The 16,762-nt window shown below is 36.6% G+C and overlaps 1 protein-coding gene across 1 annotated transcript in view; it reads left to right on the forward strand.

The window, feature by feature from the left end:
• The window catches only part of SPAG17 (sperm associated antigen 17), a gene marked incomplete at its 5' end in the record, with an annotated part of 120,744 nt that overhangs the window by 52,955 nt on the left and 51,027 nt on the right, over positions 1 to 16,762 (forward strand). Inside the window, 11 exons of the mRNA XM_081318920.1 lie at positions 98 to 288; positions 2,037 to 2,122; positions 2,471 to 2,734; positions 4,330 to 4,441; positions 5,383 to 5,514; positions 6,591 to 6,665; positions 7,650 to 7,763; positions 9,267 to 9,490; positions 14,212 to 14,329; positions 15,390 to 15,817; positions 16,278 to 16,404. Coding sequence (XP_081175046.1) covers positions 98 to 288; positions 2,037 to 2,122; positions 2,471 to 2,734; positions 4,330 to 4,441; positions 5,383 to 5,514; positions 6,591 to 6,665; positions 7,650 to 7,763; positions 9,267 to 9,490; positions 14,212 to 14,329; positions 15,390 to 15,817; positions 16,278 to 16,404 — 1,871 coding nt within the window. The remainder of the gene's footprint in view (positions 1 to 97; positions 289 to 2,036; positions 2,123 to 2,470; positions 2,735 to 4,329; positions 4,442 to 5,382; positions 5,515 to 6,590; positions 6,666 to 7,649; positions 7,764 to 9,266; positions 9,491 to 14,211; positions 14,330 to 15,389; positions 15,818 to 16,277; positions 16,405 to 16,762) is intronic.

The raw sequence follows: 16,762 nt of genomic DNA on the forward strand, positions 1-16,762 counted from the left end.
TACGCACCTAGTCTGCTAAGAAATTTCGTTGGTCAAGGTCAAGGAGAAGAGCCTTTCTAGTCATTGTTCTGATTGATAGCAGTAATACATTTTACAGGAATTATTTGGAAATGGTGGCTGCCTCCATTGATGAATGGATAGTGACAGAAGAAGCCAAATACCAGGAAGAAAAAATGGCTAAGGAACTGGAGGAACTTAGATTAGCTAAAGAGGCAATGGAGAAAGCTCCTGCTGAGGTCAAGTCTCCACCTTCTGGCAAAAAGGGGGCTGCTACAAAGAAAGCGAAAAGTAAGTATTTTTATGGTATTGACAGGTGCAAAGAATCAGAATCATATGTTGGAATTACTGAGATTTATTGCTCAAACAATAAAGAATCTGGTCAACTAACATTCAGTGCTAATAATTGGCGCTAGATAAGTATCAACAGAATTCAAGAGGGGTTGGAGATAGATGTGGGAATACAATAACTTTAGGCTGATGACTCGTTTAGCTTTCCCCCCTCCCCCCACCTCTACCTCTCCTACAGATATAATCTAGCGGTGTCTGTGACATAAGCAACCTGTTATATTTCAGTTTGGAACCAGGCATCTCACTCAGAACGTTTCATCTGAATGTCCCAAATGGACTGCTGTGTAGTGGAGCAAAGCTCCAAACAGCTTCATTATTCTGTGGAAGCAAAACTAAAAATGTTTTGAATATTCTGGCATAGGAAACAAAGGATACTCAGTATGATCTGCTGCTCCTTTGTATTTTTACACCAGGGCCATGGGAATAAGGAGCATAGCAGTCTGTGTTAATGGGTTATTGGCCAATTAATTTTGCAGAAATATTGGCAAAAGGAACATTTTTTAAAACATATTAAACATGCATTCACACACATAGACTCATCATTGCAGACAGCTTGACTGAAGTCTTTTTTCATACTATGAAGCTCTTTATTAAGCACACAGGTCAAAAAGGGACTAAATTGTTTAAATACCCCTAATACATCCTTGTTTGGTCAATCCCAGTATTTCTATGCTGTGGAGTTTCTTTAAATGTTACTGAACATTTGCATGGGCAGCGTGCTAGCTGTCCCCCTGCAAGAAAAGGACCTGCTCTCTTTAACTATATGAGTAGCAAACATTAATTCTACAACAGCGCACTATCCATTTTTATTACACCTGTTGTTTGGCCAGGTGATGCCAAACAAAATATGTCATCTTTAGATCCTTCAAACCAAGCTCGGCTCATGATAATCTTGTAGACTTTGACCTATAATGTTCTTTTAAGGTAGTTTGCTATTGCCTTCTTCCTAGTTTTTTTTTTTAAATTCCAGCCTGGTTTATAGTTTATTAGCCAAACAAAAACACCATTGCTACATAACCAGAAACCTAACCAATACAGATTAAAATTTCCAGTTTCTGAAATGCATCCTTGTCTTCAACATCAATCCTCAAGGACATATACACAAAACATCAGCAAGCTCAGATGGGCAACATAAAAATTACACAAACAAACAATAAAAGCAAGGGAGGGTATGTATTGCTTGCTTTTTTGTTTACACGAATATGGAAGTAGCTATTGCTAACTTTGGAGATGTTTTTTCCTAACCTGTTCTACTATCCTGGTATTTCTTGGTGGTCTCCCATCCAAGTATAAAACAGGTTTGGCTTACTTAGCTTTGGAAGATCAGCCAAGGTCAGCTATATACTGCTACTTAACTCAGCTATGCTTTTTCCTACCTGAAAAGCACTTGCAATTTTCAGGCATGACAAGAGATAGATCTGTTTAATTCTCCCAATGATTATGAGAGAGTAGCTTTTCTGAAGCCAATTATTAGGCCAGAATGAAAAAGTGCATATTTCTGTTTCCATCAGTGGAAAGTGCTTTTTTGAGGAGAAACATACTGTTGAATTTCATTGAAAACATCCTCCTACACAGAGTCAGTTTTTTGCTTGCTTAAAATATTTGACACTTACCCAAGGAACCATTTATATAACAGTCTCATATTATATGGTATGGTTACAATCTTTATGCTTTCTCAAATTTCAAAGGTTCTTCGAAAAGCAAAGTAGAAGTTTCATCTGAACTTGTACCTGAGAAGGAAAAAAATATATTTGTCAGAGATGAATCTCTCAAGGTAACTACTGATTACTACTGAATACCACTTATTCCTCTATTTATGTATTTGAGATATAAGAATGTATCTAGTTAAATTAGCAGTTGTGATCATAGTAGTATTACTGTGATGCAGTATTAAATAATGCATATTATAGTAATGTCTAAATCACTTGATAGTTGAAATGTAATGCAAGCAAATAATCATGTTGCTTGCAACAATTGCCTAAAATAGCAATTTTTCTAAAGAGAAAAATAAACAAGCCTTTCAATAATGGATTGATTTGTTGGGGCAAAACCCAAATTGCTTGGCTGTGTTAAAATCCACATTTGATGTTAGGTCTGACTCTGAGCTTTCCTTTTTCTGTAGGCCTGGAAAGAAGAGCAAGATAGACTGTTGGAAGAAGAACGCTTAAAAGAATTAAAAAAAGCAGAGAAGAAGGAAAAATCTGATGGAAAAAAGAAAGGCCAGGGTAAAGAGCCACCCATTCCTGAAGAAGGAAAAGCATCGAAGAAAAAGGGTTCTAAGGATAAAGCAGAAACATCCAAATCATCAGAGGCTGAAGATCAGGCCAAGTTGCAGAAACAGAGTAAACAAACTGTGCCTCCTTTGCCTGCAGAGCAAGATTATAAGGTGAATCAATTAAGGATTGTGTAAATTACTGGAAATAATTCTAGTTACTATGTCAACCCTTGCAAGGTTCAGTAATAGGTTGCACCTTTCAAGAAGTCTCCAGTGCTAATGTTTTGTCTGTAGCCTGGATTTTCTTACACAATCAATGTAGTTGTGCCCCAGCAATATTCTGGCGTGGTGCTTTGTTACCCCTAAAATTTCCCATAATAGATTCTATGTCTGCAAAGACCTTAATTTAGATTCTTTTTAGGGCTTTGTTGACTTTAGTTAATTGCCAGGAATATTTAGGAGTTTCTGATGTCAGAATAATAGCAAACTGGGACATTTTATTACTTATTTTGTATTATTTTGGTTATTTAAATGTTTGTTTGGCTCTTAGCTTTTATAAATTTCCTGGAAGGGAATTTTAATCAAAGCAGTTTTTAAAAGAAAACCATCCATCTAAAGCTTCAGGAGTATGATAATATGATGGCATCAGTGGAGGGAGGAGAAGTTAATATCTATAGATAATTACTTATGTTTATCTATGTATCAAAAGTTATGGAACCATCCAAAGGTTTTGGAAACAATTAGTTTGTGGGGTCTTGGATGGAGATAGACAGACACCTTTGGTTTTCTGGCTTTAACCTTTTTAAGTACATAATTGTATCAGGATAAAGATGGAAAGCAGAATGCAAGGTGATCTTTCTACAACAGTTTGATGGAAAAAGATGATCTTATTTTCAACAGTTCCTTTCTTGTTGATCTTTACAATTGGACAGGTTCATAACAGGAGAGGTGGTTCTTAGATAGGTCCTAAGGCAGGGGTCTTCAAACTTGTCCCTTTTATGACTTGTGCACTTCAACTCCCAGAATTCCTCTGCAAGCATGCTGGCTGAGGAATTCTGGGAGTTGAAGTCCACAAGTCATAAAAGGGCCAAGTTTGAAGACCCCTGTCCTAAGGCATGTAGGCTTCCACTTTTAAAGTGAATACCAACACCTGAAATCATTTCTTGTAAAATAATAGGCAGTTGTTGCAGATTTTTTACCCTAGACCAGGGGGTCTTCAAACTTGGCCCTTTCATGACTGGCTGGCTGAGGAATTCTGGGAGTCCACAAGTCATAAAAGGGCCAAGTTTAAAGACCCCTGCCTTAGACAGGTGATTCCTCTACTTAGCTTGCAGAGCATACTGTATCTCAGTAGTCAAGAAGCTAATAAAGGGTTTATTGCCAAAACCTATACAAGAAGTGTCCTCCCAAGGAATGCCCTTTCCTTAGGACCTCCAGAAGCAAGACCTAGTACATAAGTCAACAAATCCATTCAGTCTGAAAAACTTCACTTGTATTTTTCTTTTTTGCTTTAGGACCAGAGAGATCACCTATACATGGGCTAAACCGATGTGAAACTCTCTGATCTGCAAAAAGAACAAAATAAATTAGGCAACTATTGCAAATGTTGATTTCATTTTTATTTTTAATTCCAAGGAATTGAGCCGCCAAAGGTTGATTTAGTAAAAGAAACCATATTTCCTGATTTGATTTGTTAGTGATTCCCAGTTTCCCCATTACTTCTATTTAATTTGATAATATATTGTTCTATAACTGTTCTCTTCTAGTTTCTTGGATATAATATGGGTGAGAATCCCATTCAAGTTTCAGGGACTATCCATTATCTTTTCCCTACTGATGGAGGGCAAATCCAAGCAGAAAAAATAATGTTTGAAAGAGGTAATTTTTTCATATTGTGCAGGTTTCCTATTGGACATTGAAATCATGTTTATGTGCTTGTCACATAGTATAAACATTGTCCTGAAACTTTAATCAGAAATTAAATTAATTGGAGGATAAGACTCTCTATGACTAATACTATAGCCATGCAGGCTAGATATTATTTCCACATTGCAGACAAAACACTTCTCAAAAGTAATTGCTGCAGAACATGCTGGAAGATGAAATTCCAGGTACATACTGCTTATTGGCTTCTCATAAGAATCTGGTCAACTGGCTGTGGGAATAAAATAGTGAGGACTGAAGGTGGGATAATATAGGGTCTTAAGCCCAGCTATGTTCAATAGGACTTGCTTTAATATAAAATGAACAGTTGAAACAATGTGACAAACTGACATGTTATTTAACTGAGTCCATTGCAGGAATAATTCTCAACTCTTAAGTACACAAAATGTATTAGAAGAAATTAAATGCAAAGAAACATACATTGAAGGAAGTTCACTAAGAGATAGCTCAATAGATCTTGATCGGTGTGTTTTGAATTCTGATATTTAAAATTATTAAATTCTGACGAAGTGCTATTTAAAAATGAGTTTGTATCACTAATTAAAATTAATATGCTAGACAGAGGAGGTTAATTATTGATATAAATTCTAAGGGGATATTTATGTATCAAATCAATTTAATTAAAGTATTTTAAGAAAATTCTGTTTGCACTTTGTTTTTGAAAATTATACTTATTTATCAGTATGTATTTTACTTTAATGATTATACTAGATAAGTTAATATGGAAAAGAACTAGGCAGCTATATCTAATTTCAGAAGATGTTCAGCAAATGTTCTAGCAATTTGTATAATGTAATTGTTATATGGATTATTTAACATTAGAATCATGACTGCCCATTCTGATACTAATTATTTTTTTGTTTTCTTTTTTCCAGGGTCAACCTTAGTTAAAGTGAAGGTGATAAAAGATAACCACAGTTTCTTCATTCATATAATAGATCCTCAGATAAGACTAACAGATGAAGAAGAAAGTTTTGGTTCCCTAGAAGAACATGAGATAAAGCCAGGTAATTGAGTGAATATTTTAAAAAGATCATTTAGGTAACTATAGATGACCAAACCATGGTTTCATTATTCATAAAAATGCTTCAGAAATGCATGTTTCTCTTTTTGTGTGCAACCATTCCCTCAAGTAGTAAAATCCATAATTCATCGCAGTTTCTTTGCTTCACTTATAAAAGCTCTATATCTATACCAAATTCCATATAGTGCATATTCCTATATGCAGTTTTACTAATATAATACTCTGAATTGTTTTTTTAATAAGCAGTGGTAGCACATTATTTAAACCTTTCCAAAACATTTATTGTTTTTGGATATTTATCATGATAGTTATTTTGTTCCCTATTCATTGACTATTTGGGGAAGAAATATCCCTAATATAGCAAGCATGACTTTTAAATGTTATGCTAGAGAAGCAAATTTTTATTTAATTTTAGATTTTTTTTACCTTGCCTTTATTATTTTGATAAATAACTCAAAACAGCAAACATACCTTATACCTCTTCCTATTTTCTCCACAACAACAACCCTGTGAAGTGAGTTTGGTTGAGAGAGAGTGAGCAGCCCAAAGTCACCCAACTGGTTTTCATGCATAAAGTGGGATTAGAACTCACAGTTTCCGGGTTTCTAGCCAGGTGCTAGAAATTGGCTCCTGGTTTGCCCATCTCTTGTACATATGTCAGGCCTCTACAAGGCAACTCAGTCAAAGGCATTATTTTCTCTTAAGAGCAAGTCTTTGCAATCAGGCATTAAAGGTCACTTATTCCAAGACAGCAATGCAATTTATAATTCTTGGCTTGCTAGAGGAGTGATAATTGAGTTGTCCAGAGAGAATCTTTGATTGCTCTACAAATGTACAATTTATTTCACCTCACTATACTTCATTCTACATCTACATCTTAAACTTAATTTCTCCCCAATCACTGTTTTCAATATTCAGAGCGGCCTAAAGATCGTGAGCTGTCTGCAGTGGCTCCATATTTGGTGCTGGACTGTATGCTATTCTGCAGAAATCTTGTTAACCAGCTGAGCCAAATTTATTTAGAAATTTACCTAAATTCAGTTTCTTGTCCAAACTCAGAACTGCCCACCCTGGCTGAGACTTCTACCATAGAATCTTTCCAGTGCAGCATACCAGAGACCTGCAGTTTTCTTAGTACAAGAGAGAGAAATAATTTTTTTTTTGGTTAATGAAACACAGGCTTGTGCAAATAATGCTTCCAAAACATCTTTGTCCATGATAGTGTGTATATCTTTTCTCCTTATGTATAAGTGGAAGATTAGACATCAAATTTGTCTTCTGTGATCTGATCTGATCTGATCTGATCTGATCTGATCTAGAAGTGCAGCACCCAGGGATCTCTAGGGCAGGTGATGAAGTTCCACCTCTTTTGAACATCATGATGATTTTGTTGAAAGCCTTTAATGAACCCCTCAAATGTTTGGGAAAGCACTGAGGCCCTGCTAAAGCTTTGCCAATTAACCAATTAACTTCAGCTTTGCTTAAATCAGGGGTGTCAAACTGCTGGCCCGTGGGCCGGATGCATCATAGCGAAACCACACCCACCCCATTGCCAGCAATGGCAAAAAAGTTACAATATGTTGTGACACGTCACGTGACGTTGCGAGTTTGACACCCCTGGCTTAAGTGGACACTGAAGAAATCCGGGTGTTTTGGGCTCTGCCTGGAAGCATTATCTTATTGCAGTAACTTTTCTGTGACAGATTTTTTTTTTACCTTAATGCTGTAAACAATGACCTATCATCCAGAATCTGGGATTATTGTATACTAGTACTGTACGGAAATCTGTGTAGTGATTGTAATACTTTGTATCCAAATAAGTGACTCCTACAAAACAAGGCTGCTTCCTGAAATGGTTTCTCTTCAAAAATGAGTCAATCCCCAATCACATTCCTAATGTTCTCTTCATTTAGAACCTCAGGATTATTAATAAAGCTTCTTATAGCAGTTTAGAGTTCTACCAGTTGAGAGAAGCTTTTTTTACCTAATTTAATTTTTTTTATCAACTATATCAGTCAGTGAACCAAAAGTAAGTGCCCAGTTCATCAAGAAATAATAGCTACATTGGTAATAATTGTTACATGTTCAAACATAAATATTCATTTTCCTTTATTTTAGAAAAAACTATTAATCAAGGAAAACCTGTGAGCAAATTTGCATCATTTTCAGCAACCTTAGAAAATGAAATCCGTCTTTCCTTTAGTTGTTATGGGGCTTCAGGAAAAGCAGCAGGTAAAACATGGGAAAAGGAAAATGTTTATATATTCTGTGTCATGCTTGTTCTATCCTATATGCTATATTGAAAGAAAATTTTACCGTAGGCATTACCTCATAATGGATTTTTAGCATCTTCTCAAAAGTGTTATTTTAAAATTCTGTTCTGGATTGAAACCTCTATTTCAGAGGTCACCAGTTGATGGACCAGACAGAAAGGGAAGGGGAAGTATTTTACATGCACATGCACGCACGCACGCACGCACGGGGCTACGACCACACATACAATGCAAACGGGGCAGGGCTAGCACCCGCGTGATACTCACTAATCCTACCCCATTCTTGTGTGGTGCAGCGCCCCGTTTCTGTACCCCAATGTTCAGCGGCATCCTGTTTTTACGCCCTGAGGTGTGTCACCGAGCTAGTGCAAGTGGGTGTGCACACGCACATGTGTGCACACTGGCCAGCCTGTCCCACAGCCCAGTGGCCAGAAGACCACAGCCCACTACCGGGCTGCAGCCCACAGGTTGGGGACCCTTTCTGTATTTGATTGAGCAAGATTGCCCACTTAAAATTCTCAAGAGTCCTTTTCCTTTTCAGCCCAGCCTAGCCTGCACATGTAACTTGAAAAAATAAAGAGTAATCCAGATAGCTCTAAATTACTGTTCATTCCTGAGTTAGTTCCACTGAAACTCTGCTCTTGGTGTCAAACCCTATAAACCAGGGATCAACAACCCCGTGACCTGTTAGGAATCAGGCCATTCAGCTGGAGATGAGTGGCAGGCAAGTGAGCGAAGCTTCACCTGTACGTGCAGCTGCACCCCAGTGCTAGCATCACCATCTCAGCTCCATCTCAGCTCATCAGGCATTAGATTCTCATTAGAGGGCGAACCCTACAGTAAACTGCACATGCAAGGTATTTTAGATTGCATGCTCCTCCTCCCCCCCCCCCCCGGTCCATTGAAAAAATGTCTTCCACAAAATCAGTCCCTGGTGCCAAAAAGTTTGAGGACTACTACTTTAGACAAGCCAAATCCTGGTTTCTGTCCAGATGCATCCAGATTATAACTGGTAAGACAAACACAGACTACAGAATCACTATAAGGCTTTAGGTCTTTTGGCTTTCAACTGATTAAAAATATTTTTCCAACATGTTTGCCAAGGTACAAATGTTATTACCAATTTAGTTTTTTAACATGAAAGATGAACAAATTCAAATACTTGCCTAGGGAGTTATTATATTAATTGCATTCCATTTTATTTAAGTGTAAATGAAATGTAGACTTTGTCTTGGCTCATCTATTGCTATTTTGGAATATAGCTCCTGGCATATCACTTAAAGGACATTTCGTGATCTAGAAATAGCTGCACATTTTTGATGTTGTTGTTGTTAGTTGCGAAGTCATGTCCAACCCATCGCGACCCCATGGACAACGTTCCTCCAGGCTTCCTGTCCTTTACCATCTTCTGGAGTATGTAATGTTTATTCTGTTTCATCAAAATGACCCATTTTCCTTACAGAGGAAATGGATCCTTACTTGGCAACTATTCTGGCTATCCCTTCAGTAAACCTGCCCACTTCGACTTTCCTTTCCTCGCCTGTTTCTGCTGCTGCAGTTCCTGCTACAGGAAAGGCAAAGCCAGGTAAAGAAAAATCAGCGAAATCCTTACCATCTGCCAAAATGAGTTCCCGCATGACATTGAACGTATCACCTGAAGAATCTTCATTGCAAGAAGAGAAAAAGGTATGAATATACTTCATAGAATACAATCATAGGGTTGGAAGGGGGCTTGGAGGTCTTCCAACCCTTGATCAAGCAGGAGATCCTATACCATTTCAGACAAATGGTTGTCCAGGCTCCAGTGATGAAGCACCCACAAGTTCTGAAGGCAAGCTATTCCATTGGTTGATTGCTGTCATTTTTAGGGAATTTCTCCTTAGTCCTAGATTGCTTCTCTCCTTGGTTAGTTTCCATCCATTGTTTCTTATGTTGCCTTTTGGTACTTGGAAAATAGTTTGACCCTCCTCTTCTTTGTGGCAGCCCCTCAAATATTGAAACACTGCTGTCATATATCCCCTAGTCCAGGGGTAGGCAACCTCGGCTCTTTTATGACTCATGGACTTCAACTTCCAGAATTCCTGAGTCAGCAATTCTGGGAGTTGAAGTCCATGAGTCATAAAAGAGCCGAGGTTGCCTACCCCTGCCCTAGTCCTTCTTTTCACTAGACAATTCCTGCAACCATTGTTCTTATATTTTAGTCTCCAGTGCCCTAATCATCTTTGTTGCCCTTCTCTACACTCTTTTCCAAAGTCTCAACATATTTTTTATATTGTGGTGATCAGAACTGGATGCAGTGTTCCAAGTGTGGTCTTACTAAGGCTTTGTAAATCAGTACTAGAACTTCACATGATCTTGATTCTATCCCTGTATTAATGCAACCTAGGATTGCATTCACTTTTTTTGCTGCTGCCACACACAGTTGACTCATATTTAAGTGATTGTCCACTAAGACTCCAAGATGCCTCTCACCTAGTTTGTAGCTATATAGTTGGTTTTTCTTGCCTAAATGTAAAATATTACTTTTATCTACACTGAATTTCATTTTGTTAGATAGGGCCTAGTGTTCATGTCTGTCAAGAACTTTTTGGATCTTGAGTTTGTCTTCTGGGGTGTTGGATATTCCTACCAGCTTAGTGTCCTCTGCAAATTTGATTAGTTCCCCTTCTATTCCCTCATCTAGATCATTTATGAAAATATCGAAGAGTAATGAGCCTAAAATGGAACCTTGGGGTACCCCACTGCTTACTTCTCTCCATGTGTTCCATTGGGGATTACACATTTAGTACAATTTGTCAGCCAGTTACAAACACATCTAGTGGTGGTGCTGTCTATCTCACATTTTTCTAGCTTGTCAAGAAGTAGGTTGTGGTCTACTTTATCACATGCTTTACTAAAATCTAAGTGTACTATAGCCACAGCATTTCACTAATCCACTAATTTAGTCACTTTGTCAAAGAATGAAATAAGATTGGTTTGGCATGATCAGTTTTTGATGAACCCATGTTGTCATCTGGTTATAACTTTGTTTGCTTCTAGGTGTTTGCAGATTTATTGCTTGATTATCTTTTCCAAAATCTTCCCAGGTATTGATGTCAGGCTGATTGGTCTGTAATTTCTTGGATCTGTTTTCCCCCCCGGTTTTTTGAAGTTGGGAAGCACATCAGCTCTTTTCCAGTCCTCAGGTAGTGCCCCAGTGTTCCAAGAACTTGAAAGATATGTTTCAATGGTTCTGAAATCACATCTGCCAGTTCCTTCAGACCTCAAGGATGTAGTTCGTTAGGACCTGGTGATTTGAATCATTCTAGAGTGGACAGGTGTTCTCTTACCTTAGTTTTGCATATTTTAATTTGCTTAATCTGTCCGTTACAGTTCTGATTTTGATAAGTTGTGTAGTGGTTGTTTTGCATGAAGACAGATGCAAAGTATGAATTAAGCAGTTCTGCTTTCTCTCTACTGCCTGTTACTTTTTTGCCATCTTCTCCCATTAATGGACCTATTGTTTCGTTGACTTTTTATGAGTTGAAAGAAACTTTCTTTTATTGTTTTTGACATTTGTTGCAAGTCTTACTTCAAAGCCTTAGCTTTCCTAACTTCATCTTTGCAGGTATGAGCTATTTGTTAGTATTCTGCCTTAGTTATGTATCCTTCCTTCCATTTTTTGTATTTATCCTTTTTTTCTCTTAGTTGGTCTGAGAATTTTTTGTGCAGCCATGCTGGCTTTTTCTTGTTTTTCTTTTTTAGTGATATTGAACTGGACTGAACTTTTATAATTGTATTTTTCTGAGTTTCCCAAGCTTCTTAAGTTGATGTCCCCTTTAAGATTTTCATCCATGGGATCCTTCCCAAGCTCGCTCTGAATTTGTTAAAATCAGCTCTTTTAAGTCTAAGATGCTGATTTGATTATGTTCTGTTGCTTGTGTCTGTTTTATATTGAATTCTGATATGACATGGTCACTCTCCCCTAAAGTTCCTGCAACTTCAATCCCTTCTATCACTTCTTCTCTGTTTATAAGAATAAAGTCCATTTATAGCAGTCCCTGTATTTGCCTCCTCTACCTTTTGGGTATTGGTTGTCAGCTAGGTTAGTCAGGAATCTGTTCGATCTCCCATTTGTTGCAGAGTTTGTCTTCCAGTTGATGTCAGGGTAGTTAAAGACCCCCATTACTACTGTGGTATGTTTCCTACATATAGGTAGTCCTCAACGTACGAGCACAATTGAGCCCAAAATTTATATTGCAAAGTGAGAAATTTGTTAAGTGAGTTTTGCCCCATTTTATGATTTTTCTTGCTACATTTGTTAAGTGAATCACTGCAGTTCTTAAATTAATAGCATGGTTGTTAAATGAATCTGGTTTCTCCATTGACTTTGCTTGTCAACGTTTGCAAAAGGTGATCACGTGACTCTGGGACACTGCAACCATCATAAATGTGAGTCAGTTGTCAAGCATGGGGATGCTGCAATGGTTGTGTGAAAAATAGTCATAGGACACTTTTTACAGTGCCGTTGTAACTTTGTTGTGTGTCTGCAGAGAGGAAATGGTCTGTAACATATAATGCAACTCCACCTCCTCTTTTGTTAGCTCTGTTTCTTTTGAATAGTTGTATCAGTACATTCCAGTCATGAGTTTCATGCCACCAAGTTTCTGTAATGGCAACTATATCATACTTGCACTCATTTACTAGTATTTCAAGTTCATTCTGTTTGTTCCCTAAACTTTGAACGTTAGTGTACAGGCATTTATACTAACATTTACACCAAGTGGCTGACCCTGGTATGATTCCTACATCCCCTACTTTGCATTTGAGTTTTTCTTCTTTTTACTCTCAACCTCCTTATTTGATTGGTTGTCTCGTGGTTTTTGCTTGGAAATACATCCTAAAGGTTGTGAAATTTGGTCACCCTCCTCCTTCAATTTTAGTTTAAAACCCTTCTGATAAGATGACTCAGTCATTTTCCAAATATATTCCTTCCAGATATTCTGAGTAGATTCGGCATCTGTGCAGCAAGCAAGATATACTCCCATTGGCATAGTATTATGACCGATCATCACAAATTAGGCTGCTCAGCAAACAGTATAATTTTGGCCCCCCTCAGATTATTAGTTACAGGTCCTTACATTTTTGTTTACATTTTGTTTACAACAGAGAAGAAAAAAACTGGCCTTGAATTCCTTCCATTAGCCAAGGGAAAAATATAGATTTCATAAATAAGTAGACAGATAATTTATTGGTTAATTAGTCTTACAACCATATCGAATATAAAATGAAAATAAAATACAGTATATAAGTCCAAGGTAAAGTAAATAAAAGGAGATACAGTGATAAAATGCATATGTGTTAAATACTAAGACTCAATATTCAGGTAAATACAATATTCAATATAACACGTCCTTTGGTCAACTGCCTTAATCATAAACTTAGCCGTTTTCTTCATCATGTATAGATTAGAAGCCAGAAGGAAATAAGACAACCTGCCATTCAAATCCCAGTGGGCTTAGAATTTCAAGTAGGGATGTTATCTAAGCCTAAGAGGGGCATATAGTTGACTATCAAACAAAACAAAACAAGAGCAATATCTTTGATAGCTAAGGCACTGGATATACATGATATGGAAGATGGTGGAAGCTCCGATAGTTGACCAACTGGCTATGGAATCAAACAATTCAAATCTGGCTCTAGTATATATTGTTCTTGAGAATTGGGTCAAACTCAGAAATAATTTTTGACAGAAATTATTCAAATCAAAAAATAGTTTTGTTCTTAGCCAACCAAGTTAAAGATCTATTTAACACCTTATCAGTTTGAGTGCTAATATCTAGAATGAAATAAGTAAATAAAATTGCTAACCACAAGTGTATATTAACATTTTGTGCTTCCTTTGCTCTCTACCAGCTATAGAATGGGTAGTTCGCTAAACAAAAATCAGATCAGATTTTCCTACTCAGAATTCCCAATGATTGAGGAAACGGGTTTTTAAGAAACACATTGTGGGGAAAATAAGAGGAGGAAGATGTGTTGGATATGTTTCCCACCTTGAGATAATTGTAAAAAATAATAAAGGTGGGATACAAATAAATAAATAAAAATAAGCTGTAAATAGTCTGTGCTTTGCAGCCAAGTAACTATACCAAGTTACAGTTAAATATTTTTTTAAAAAAATTTTTACATTAACAAATACTTAGAAATTTTGGCAAGCAATTTGACAAACACAGAATCTGAAACCAATAGAAAATTATTTAAGTGCCTTTGCTAACGCTAAAATTAAATTAACACTTGGCAAAAACTTTTAAACTGATTTTATGTACTAGTGCACTATTCTATTAATCCTTAAAGCTATTTGGCACTGTGGAGAACTGAAATGTTTTAAATACATTATCATTTTCTGCTTCTTTTGCATATTGTAGACAGAAAGAAATGAGCCAGTCCAAGCACAGGCTGTCTCTGAAACTCGTAGTTTCAATACTTTGAACGTGTCTTCTCCCAATGGATTGGTACTTACCTTTATTGGTCAAAAATTCGCAGGTTGGTTGAATAAACATTTTTTTTTTACAAAAGCAATTGTACTGTTAATGTTCCATCAGGTAATGAAAGCTCTTACAGTATGTTACTTCCTGAGTACACAAGCTTTTCAGTCCACACAAAAAGAAAAAGCAATATTGGCTTTAGTGGCTAAAATATCCTTTAGTAAGCATATTGGAGACAAGCAGGAAATATAGTAAACTTACGATGAACGGGGATCTACTCATTTTTTTACTTCAACTATATAGGGATGTTGACATATTTTCTACTAAAGCTCTGGATGGGAACCTACCCCAGTTCAGCTAGAATGAATTTACATCTAAGGATATCTGAATCAGGGAAAATTCACTTTTTAATCTTCTAAATCAGACAGAATTCTGGGATGGTTTTCCCTGCAATTAAAAATGTCATATCCATTTTATTTTTACAGCATATATACATGTACCCATAGTGTATTTAATTGTTTAACTTCCCAGAAAGCTTTTTAAAAATATGAAGCACTCTGTTTTCAATCTTTGATGCATCAGTTTCCCTGATGCTAGCTTTTAAATGAAGATTTCATCCATGTAACCTCACTTCAAAATATAACTAAGACTTTCAGCAAGATACCTATGTCAGAGATACTTCTTTAGGTTGCACATTTAAGATTGGGAAATGCTGAATAGTAAGTAGTTGGACTCCATTTGATGCTACCATTCCTGCAGCTGAAAAGACTTGAGTTTGTTCCTCATACAGTAAAATCTGTGGTGGCATTCTGTTCAATTTATGGTAACAAGTAGAGCTAATGAAACTAATGGTAAAGGTATTAATTTGCAGGATTAAAATATATATGAATAGATCATTTGTAGCATTACGTTTAAAATATTTGAACTGCTGCCTTTCCTCTCTTGACTAACCTTTCATTCACTGAGGTATAAGCATAAATTTGGGTCAGTATTGTATTGTTATTCTTGGGTTTCCATTTTGACATTTTGTAACATTGGTGAGGTCCTCAAGTTTCCGTAGTCAACTGTTACTTTAATAATTTTAACCGACTTAACAAAATTGTTTTGCTATGTAAAAGGTGAAGAAAAAGGAGAGAAAGACAAGAACGATGATGAAGAAAGCAAAACAGATGAGACTAAATCAGGTGAAATCAAGCTGGAAGAAATCAAAACAGAGGAGAGCAAAGAAAAGCAGATTCAGCCCCATGAACCTGTAGCTAAAGACAATGGAGACAAGACATTCAATGCTAAAGCCAGTGTTGAATCTGGAGCAGATCCTACTGTCAGGAATGAGACTGCCCGTGACAGCAAGGCTGAGATGGAAACAGAGGATAACAATATGGTCAAGGAATCTCCTTTTGAAATATTTATTAGGCAGAGCTATCCACAAAGAGTAAAACAGTCGCAACTTCATAAAACGGTGAAGAAACCAATAGAGCAAGAATTTTCCAGAGTAATAACACGAGAAGGGACTGTTGTGAAGTACATGATAGATGGATCCACTCAGGTATACTTATATTCATTTAGCTTTGAATGTAAAATTCACTTTTTATTACTGAATTAAATCCTGACTGACTCATAACACCCTAATTAAGTAGACTTCACCTCAAATTATGACAACCTGTGTTTGAATATATATTCCTGCATGCTATGTTTTTTCTGTATTAATTATTTTTCTCTTGGCTTAGATGCACATGGAGAAGCTACTGTGCTTTGCTAATATTTTCAAACGGTTTCAGTCATTTTTCAGTATGAAGCGTGGCCACCAAGGAAGTTTAATTATTGAGTAGAGTTGAAATCTATAGAACTGTTTCATCTAAATGTAAATATAAGTCTGTAGAAATGTTAAATCCAGGTATAAAACTTCTTTACACATTTTGGTCATTTTTTTTAATTTGAACATAGTACTGTATCTGCTGTTCTGCATATCTTTGTAGCTGATCACATTTTGCTTTGCTGTTTTTAAGATACTCTTTGCTGATGGCACAGTGATTAGGAGTCCTGATTCTGGCCCTGTGATCCCACCTCCACCTGCACCCAGCACACCTCATACAGAGATCACACCAACTCCGGAGACAAGCAGTAAAAAAAGCAGTAAGTCATATAGTCCAGGACTGAAAAAGAAGTTGAAGTTGAAGAAGTCAAAAAACAAACAAACAAACAAATCTTATAGAGTAAAATAATATAATGTTGTATAATTATAGTACTTTATGTAATATATTATATCACATTGTTCTGTAGGGCATCCGTAATGCAAAGAATCATATTCAATATTTGTGCCTTTATAAAAATAATGTCACATATTCTCAAACAGCAGTAAGATGCATTTATCCAGTACTATTCCTCCCCAAAGAAATAGGCTGACAACTGAAAAGATAAAAAAAACAAAACCCTAGATCCCTCAAGAATCCTTGGAAACAAATCTTTTCTTAAAAGTCCATCTCGAGTCTGG

Source organism: Vipera berus (assembly GCF_964194415.1).
Source record: "Vipera berus genome assembly, chromosome: 2".
Lineage (NCBI taxonomy): Eukaryota > Metazoa > Chordata > Lepidosauria > Squamata > Viperidae > Vipera > Vipera berus.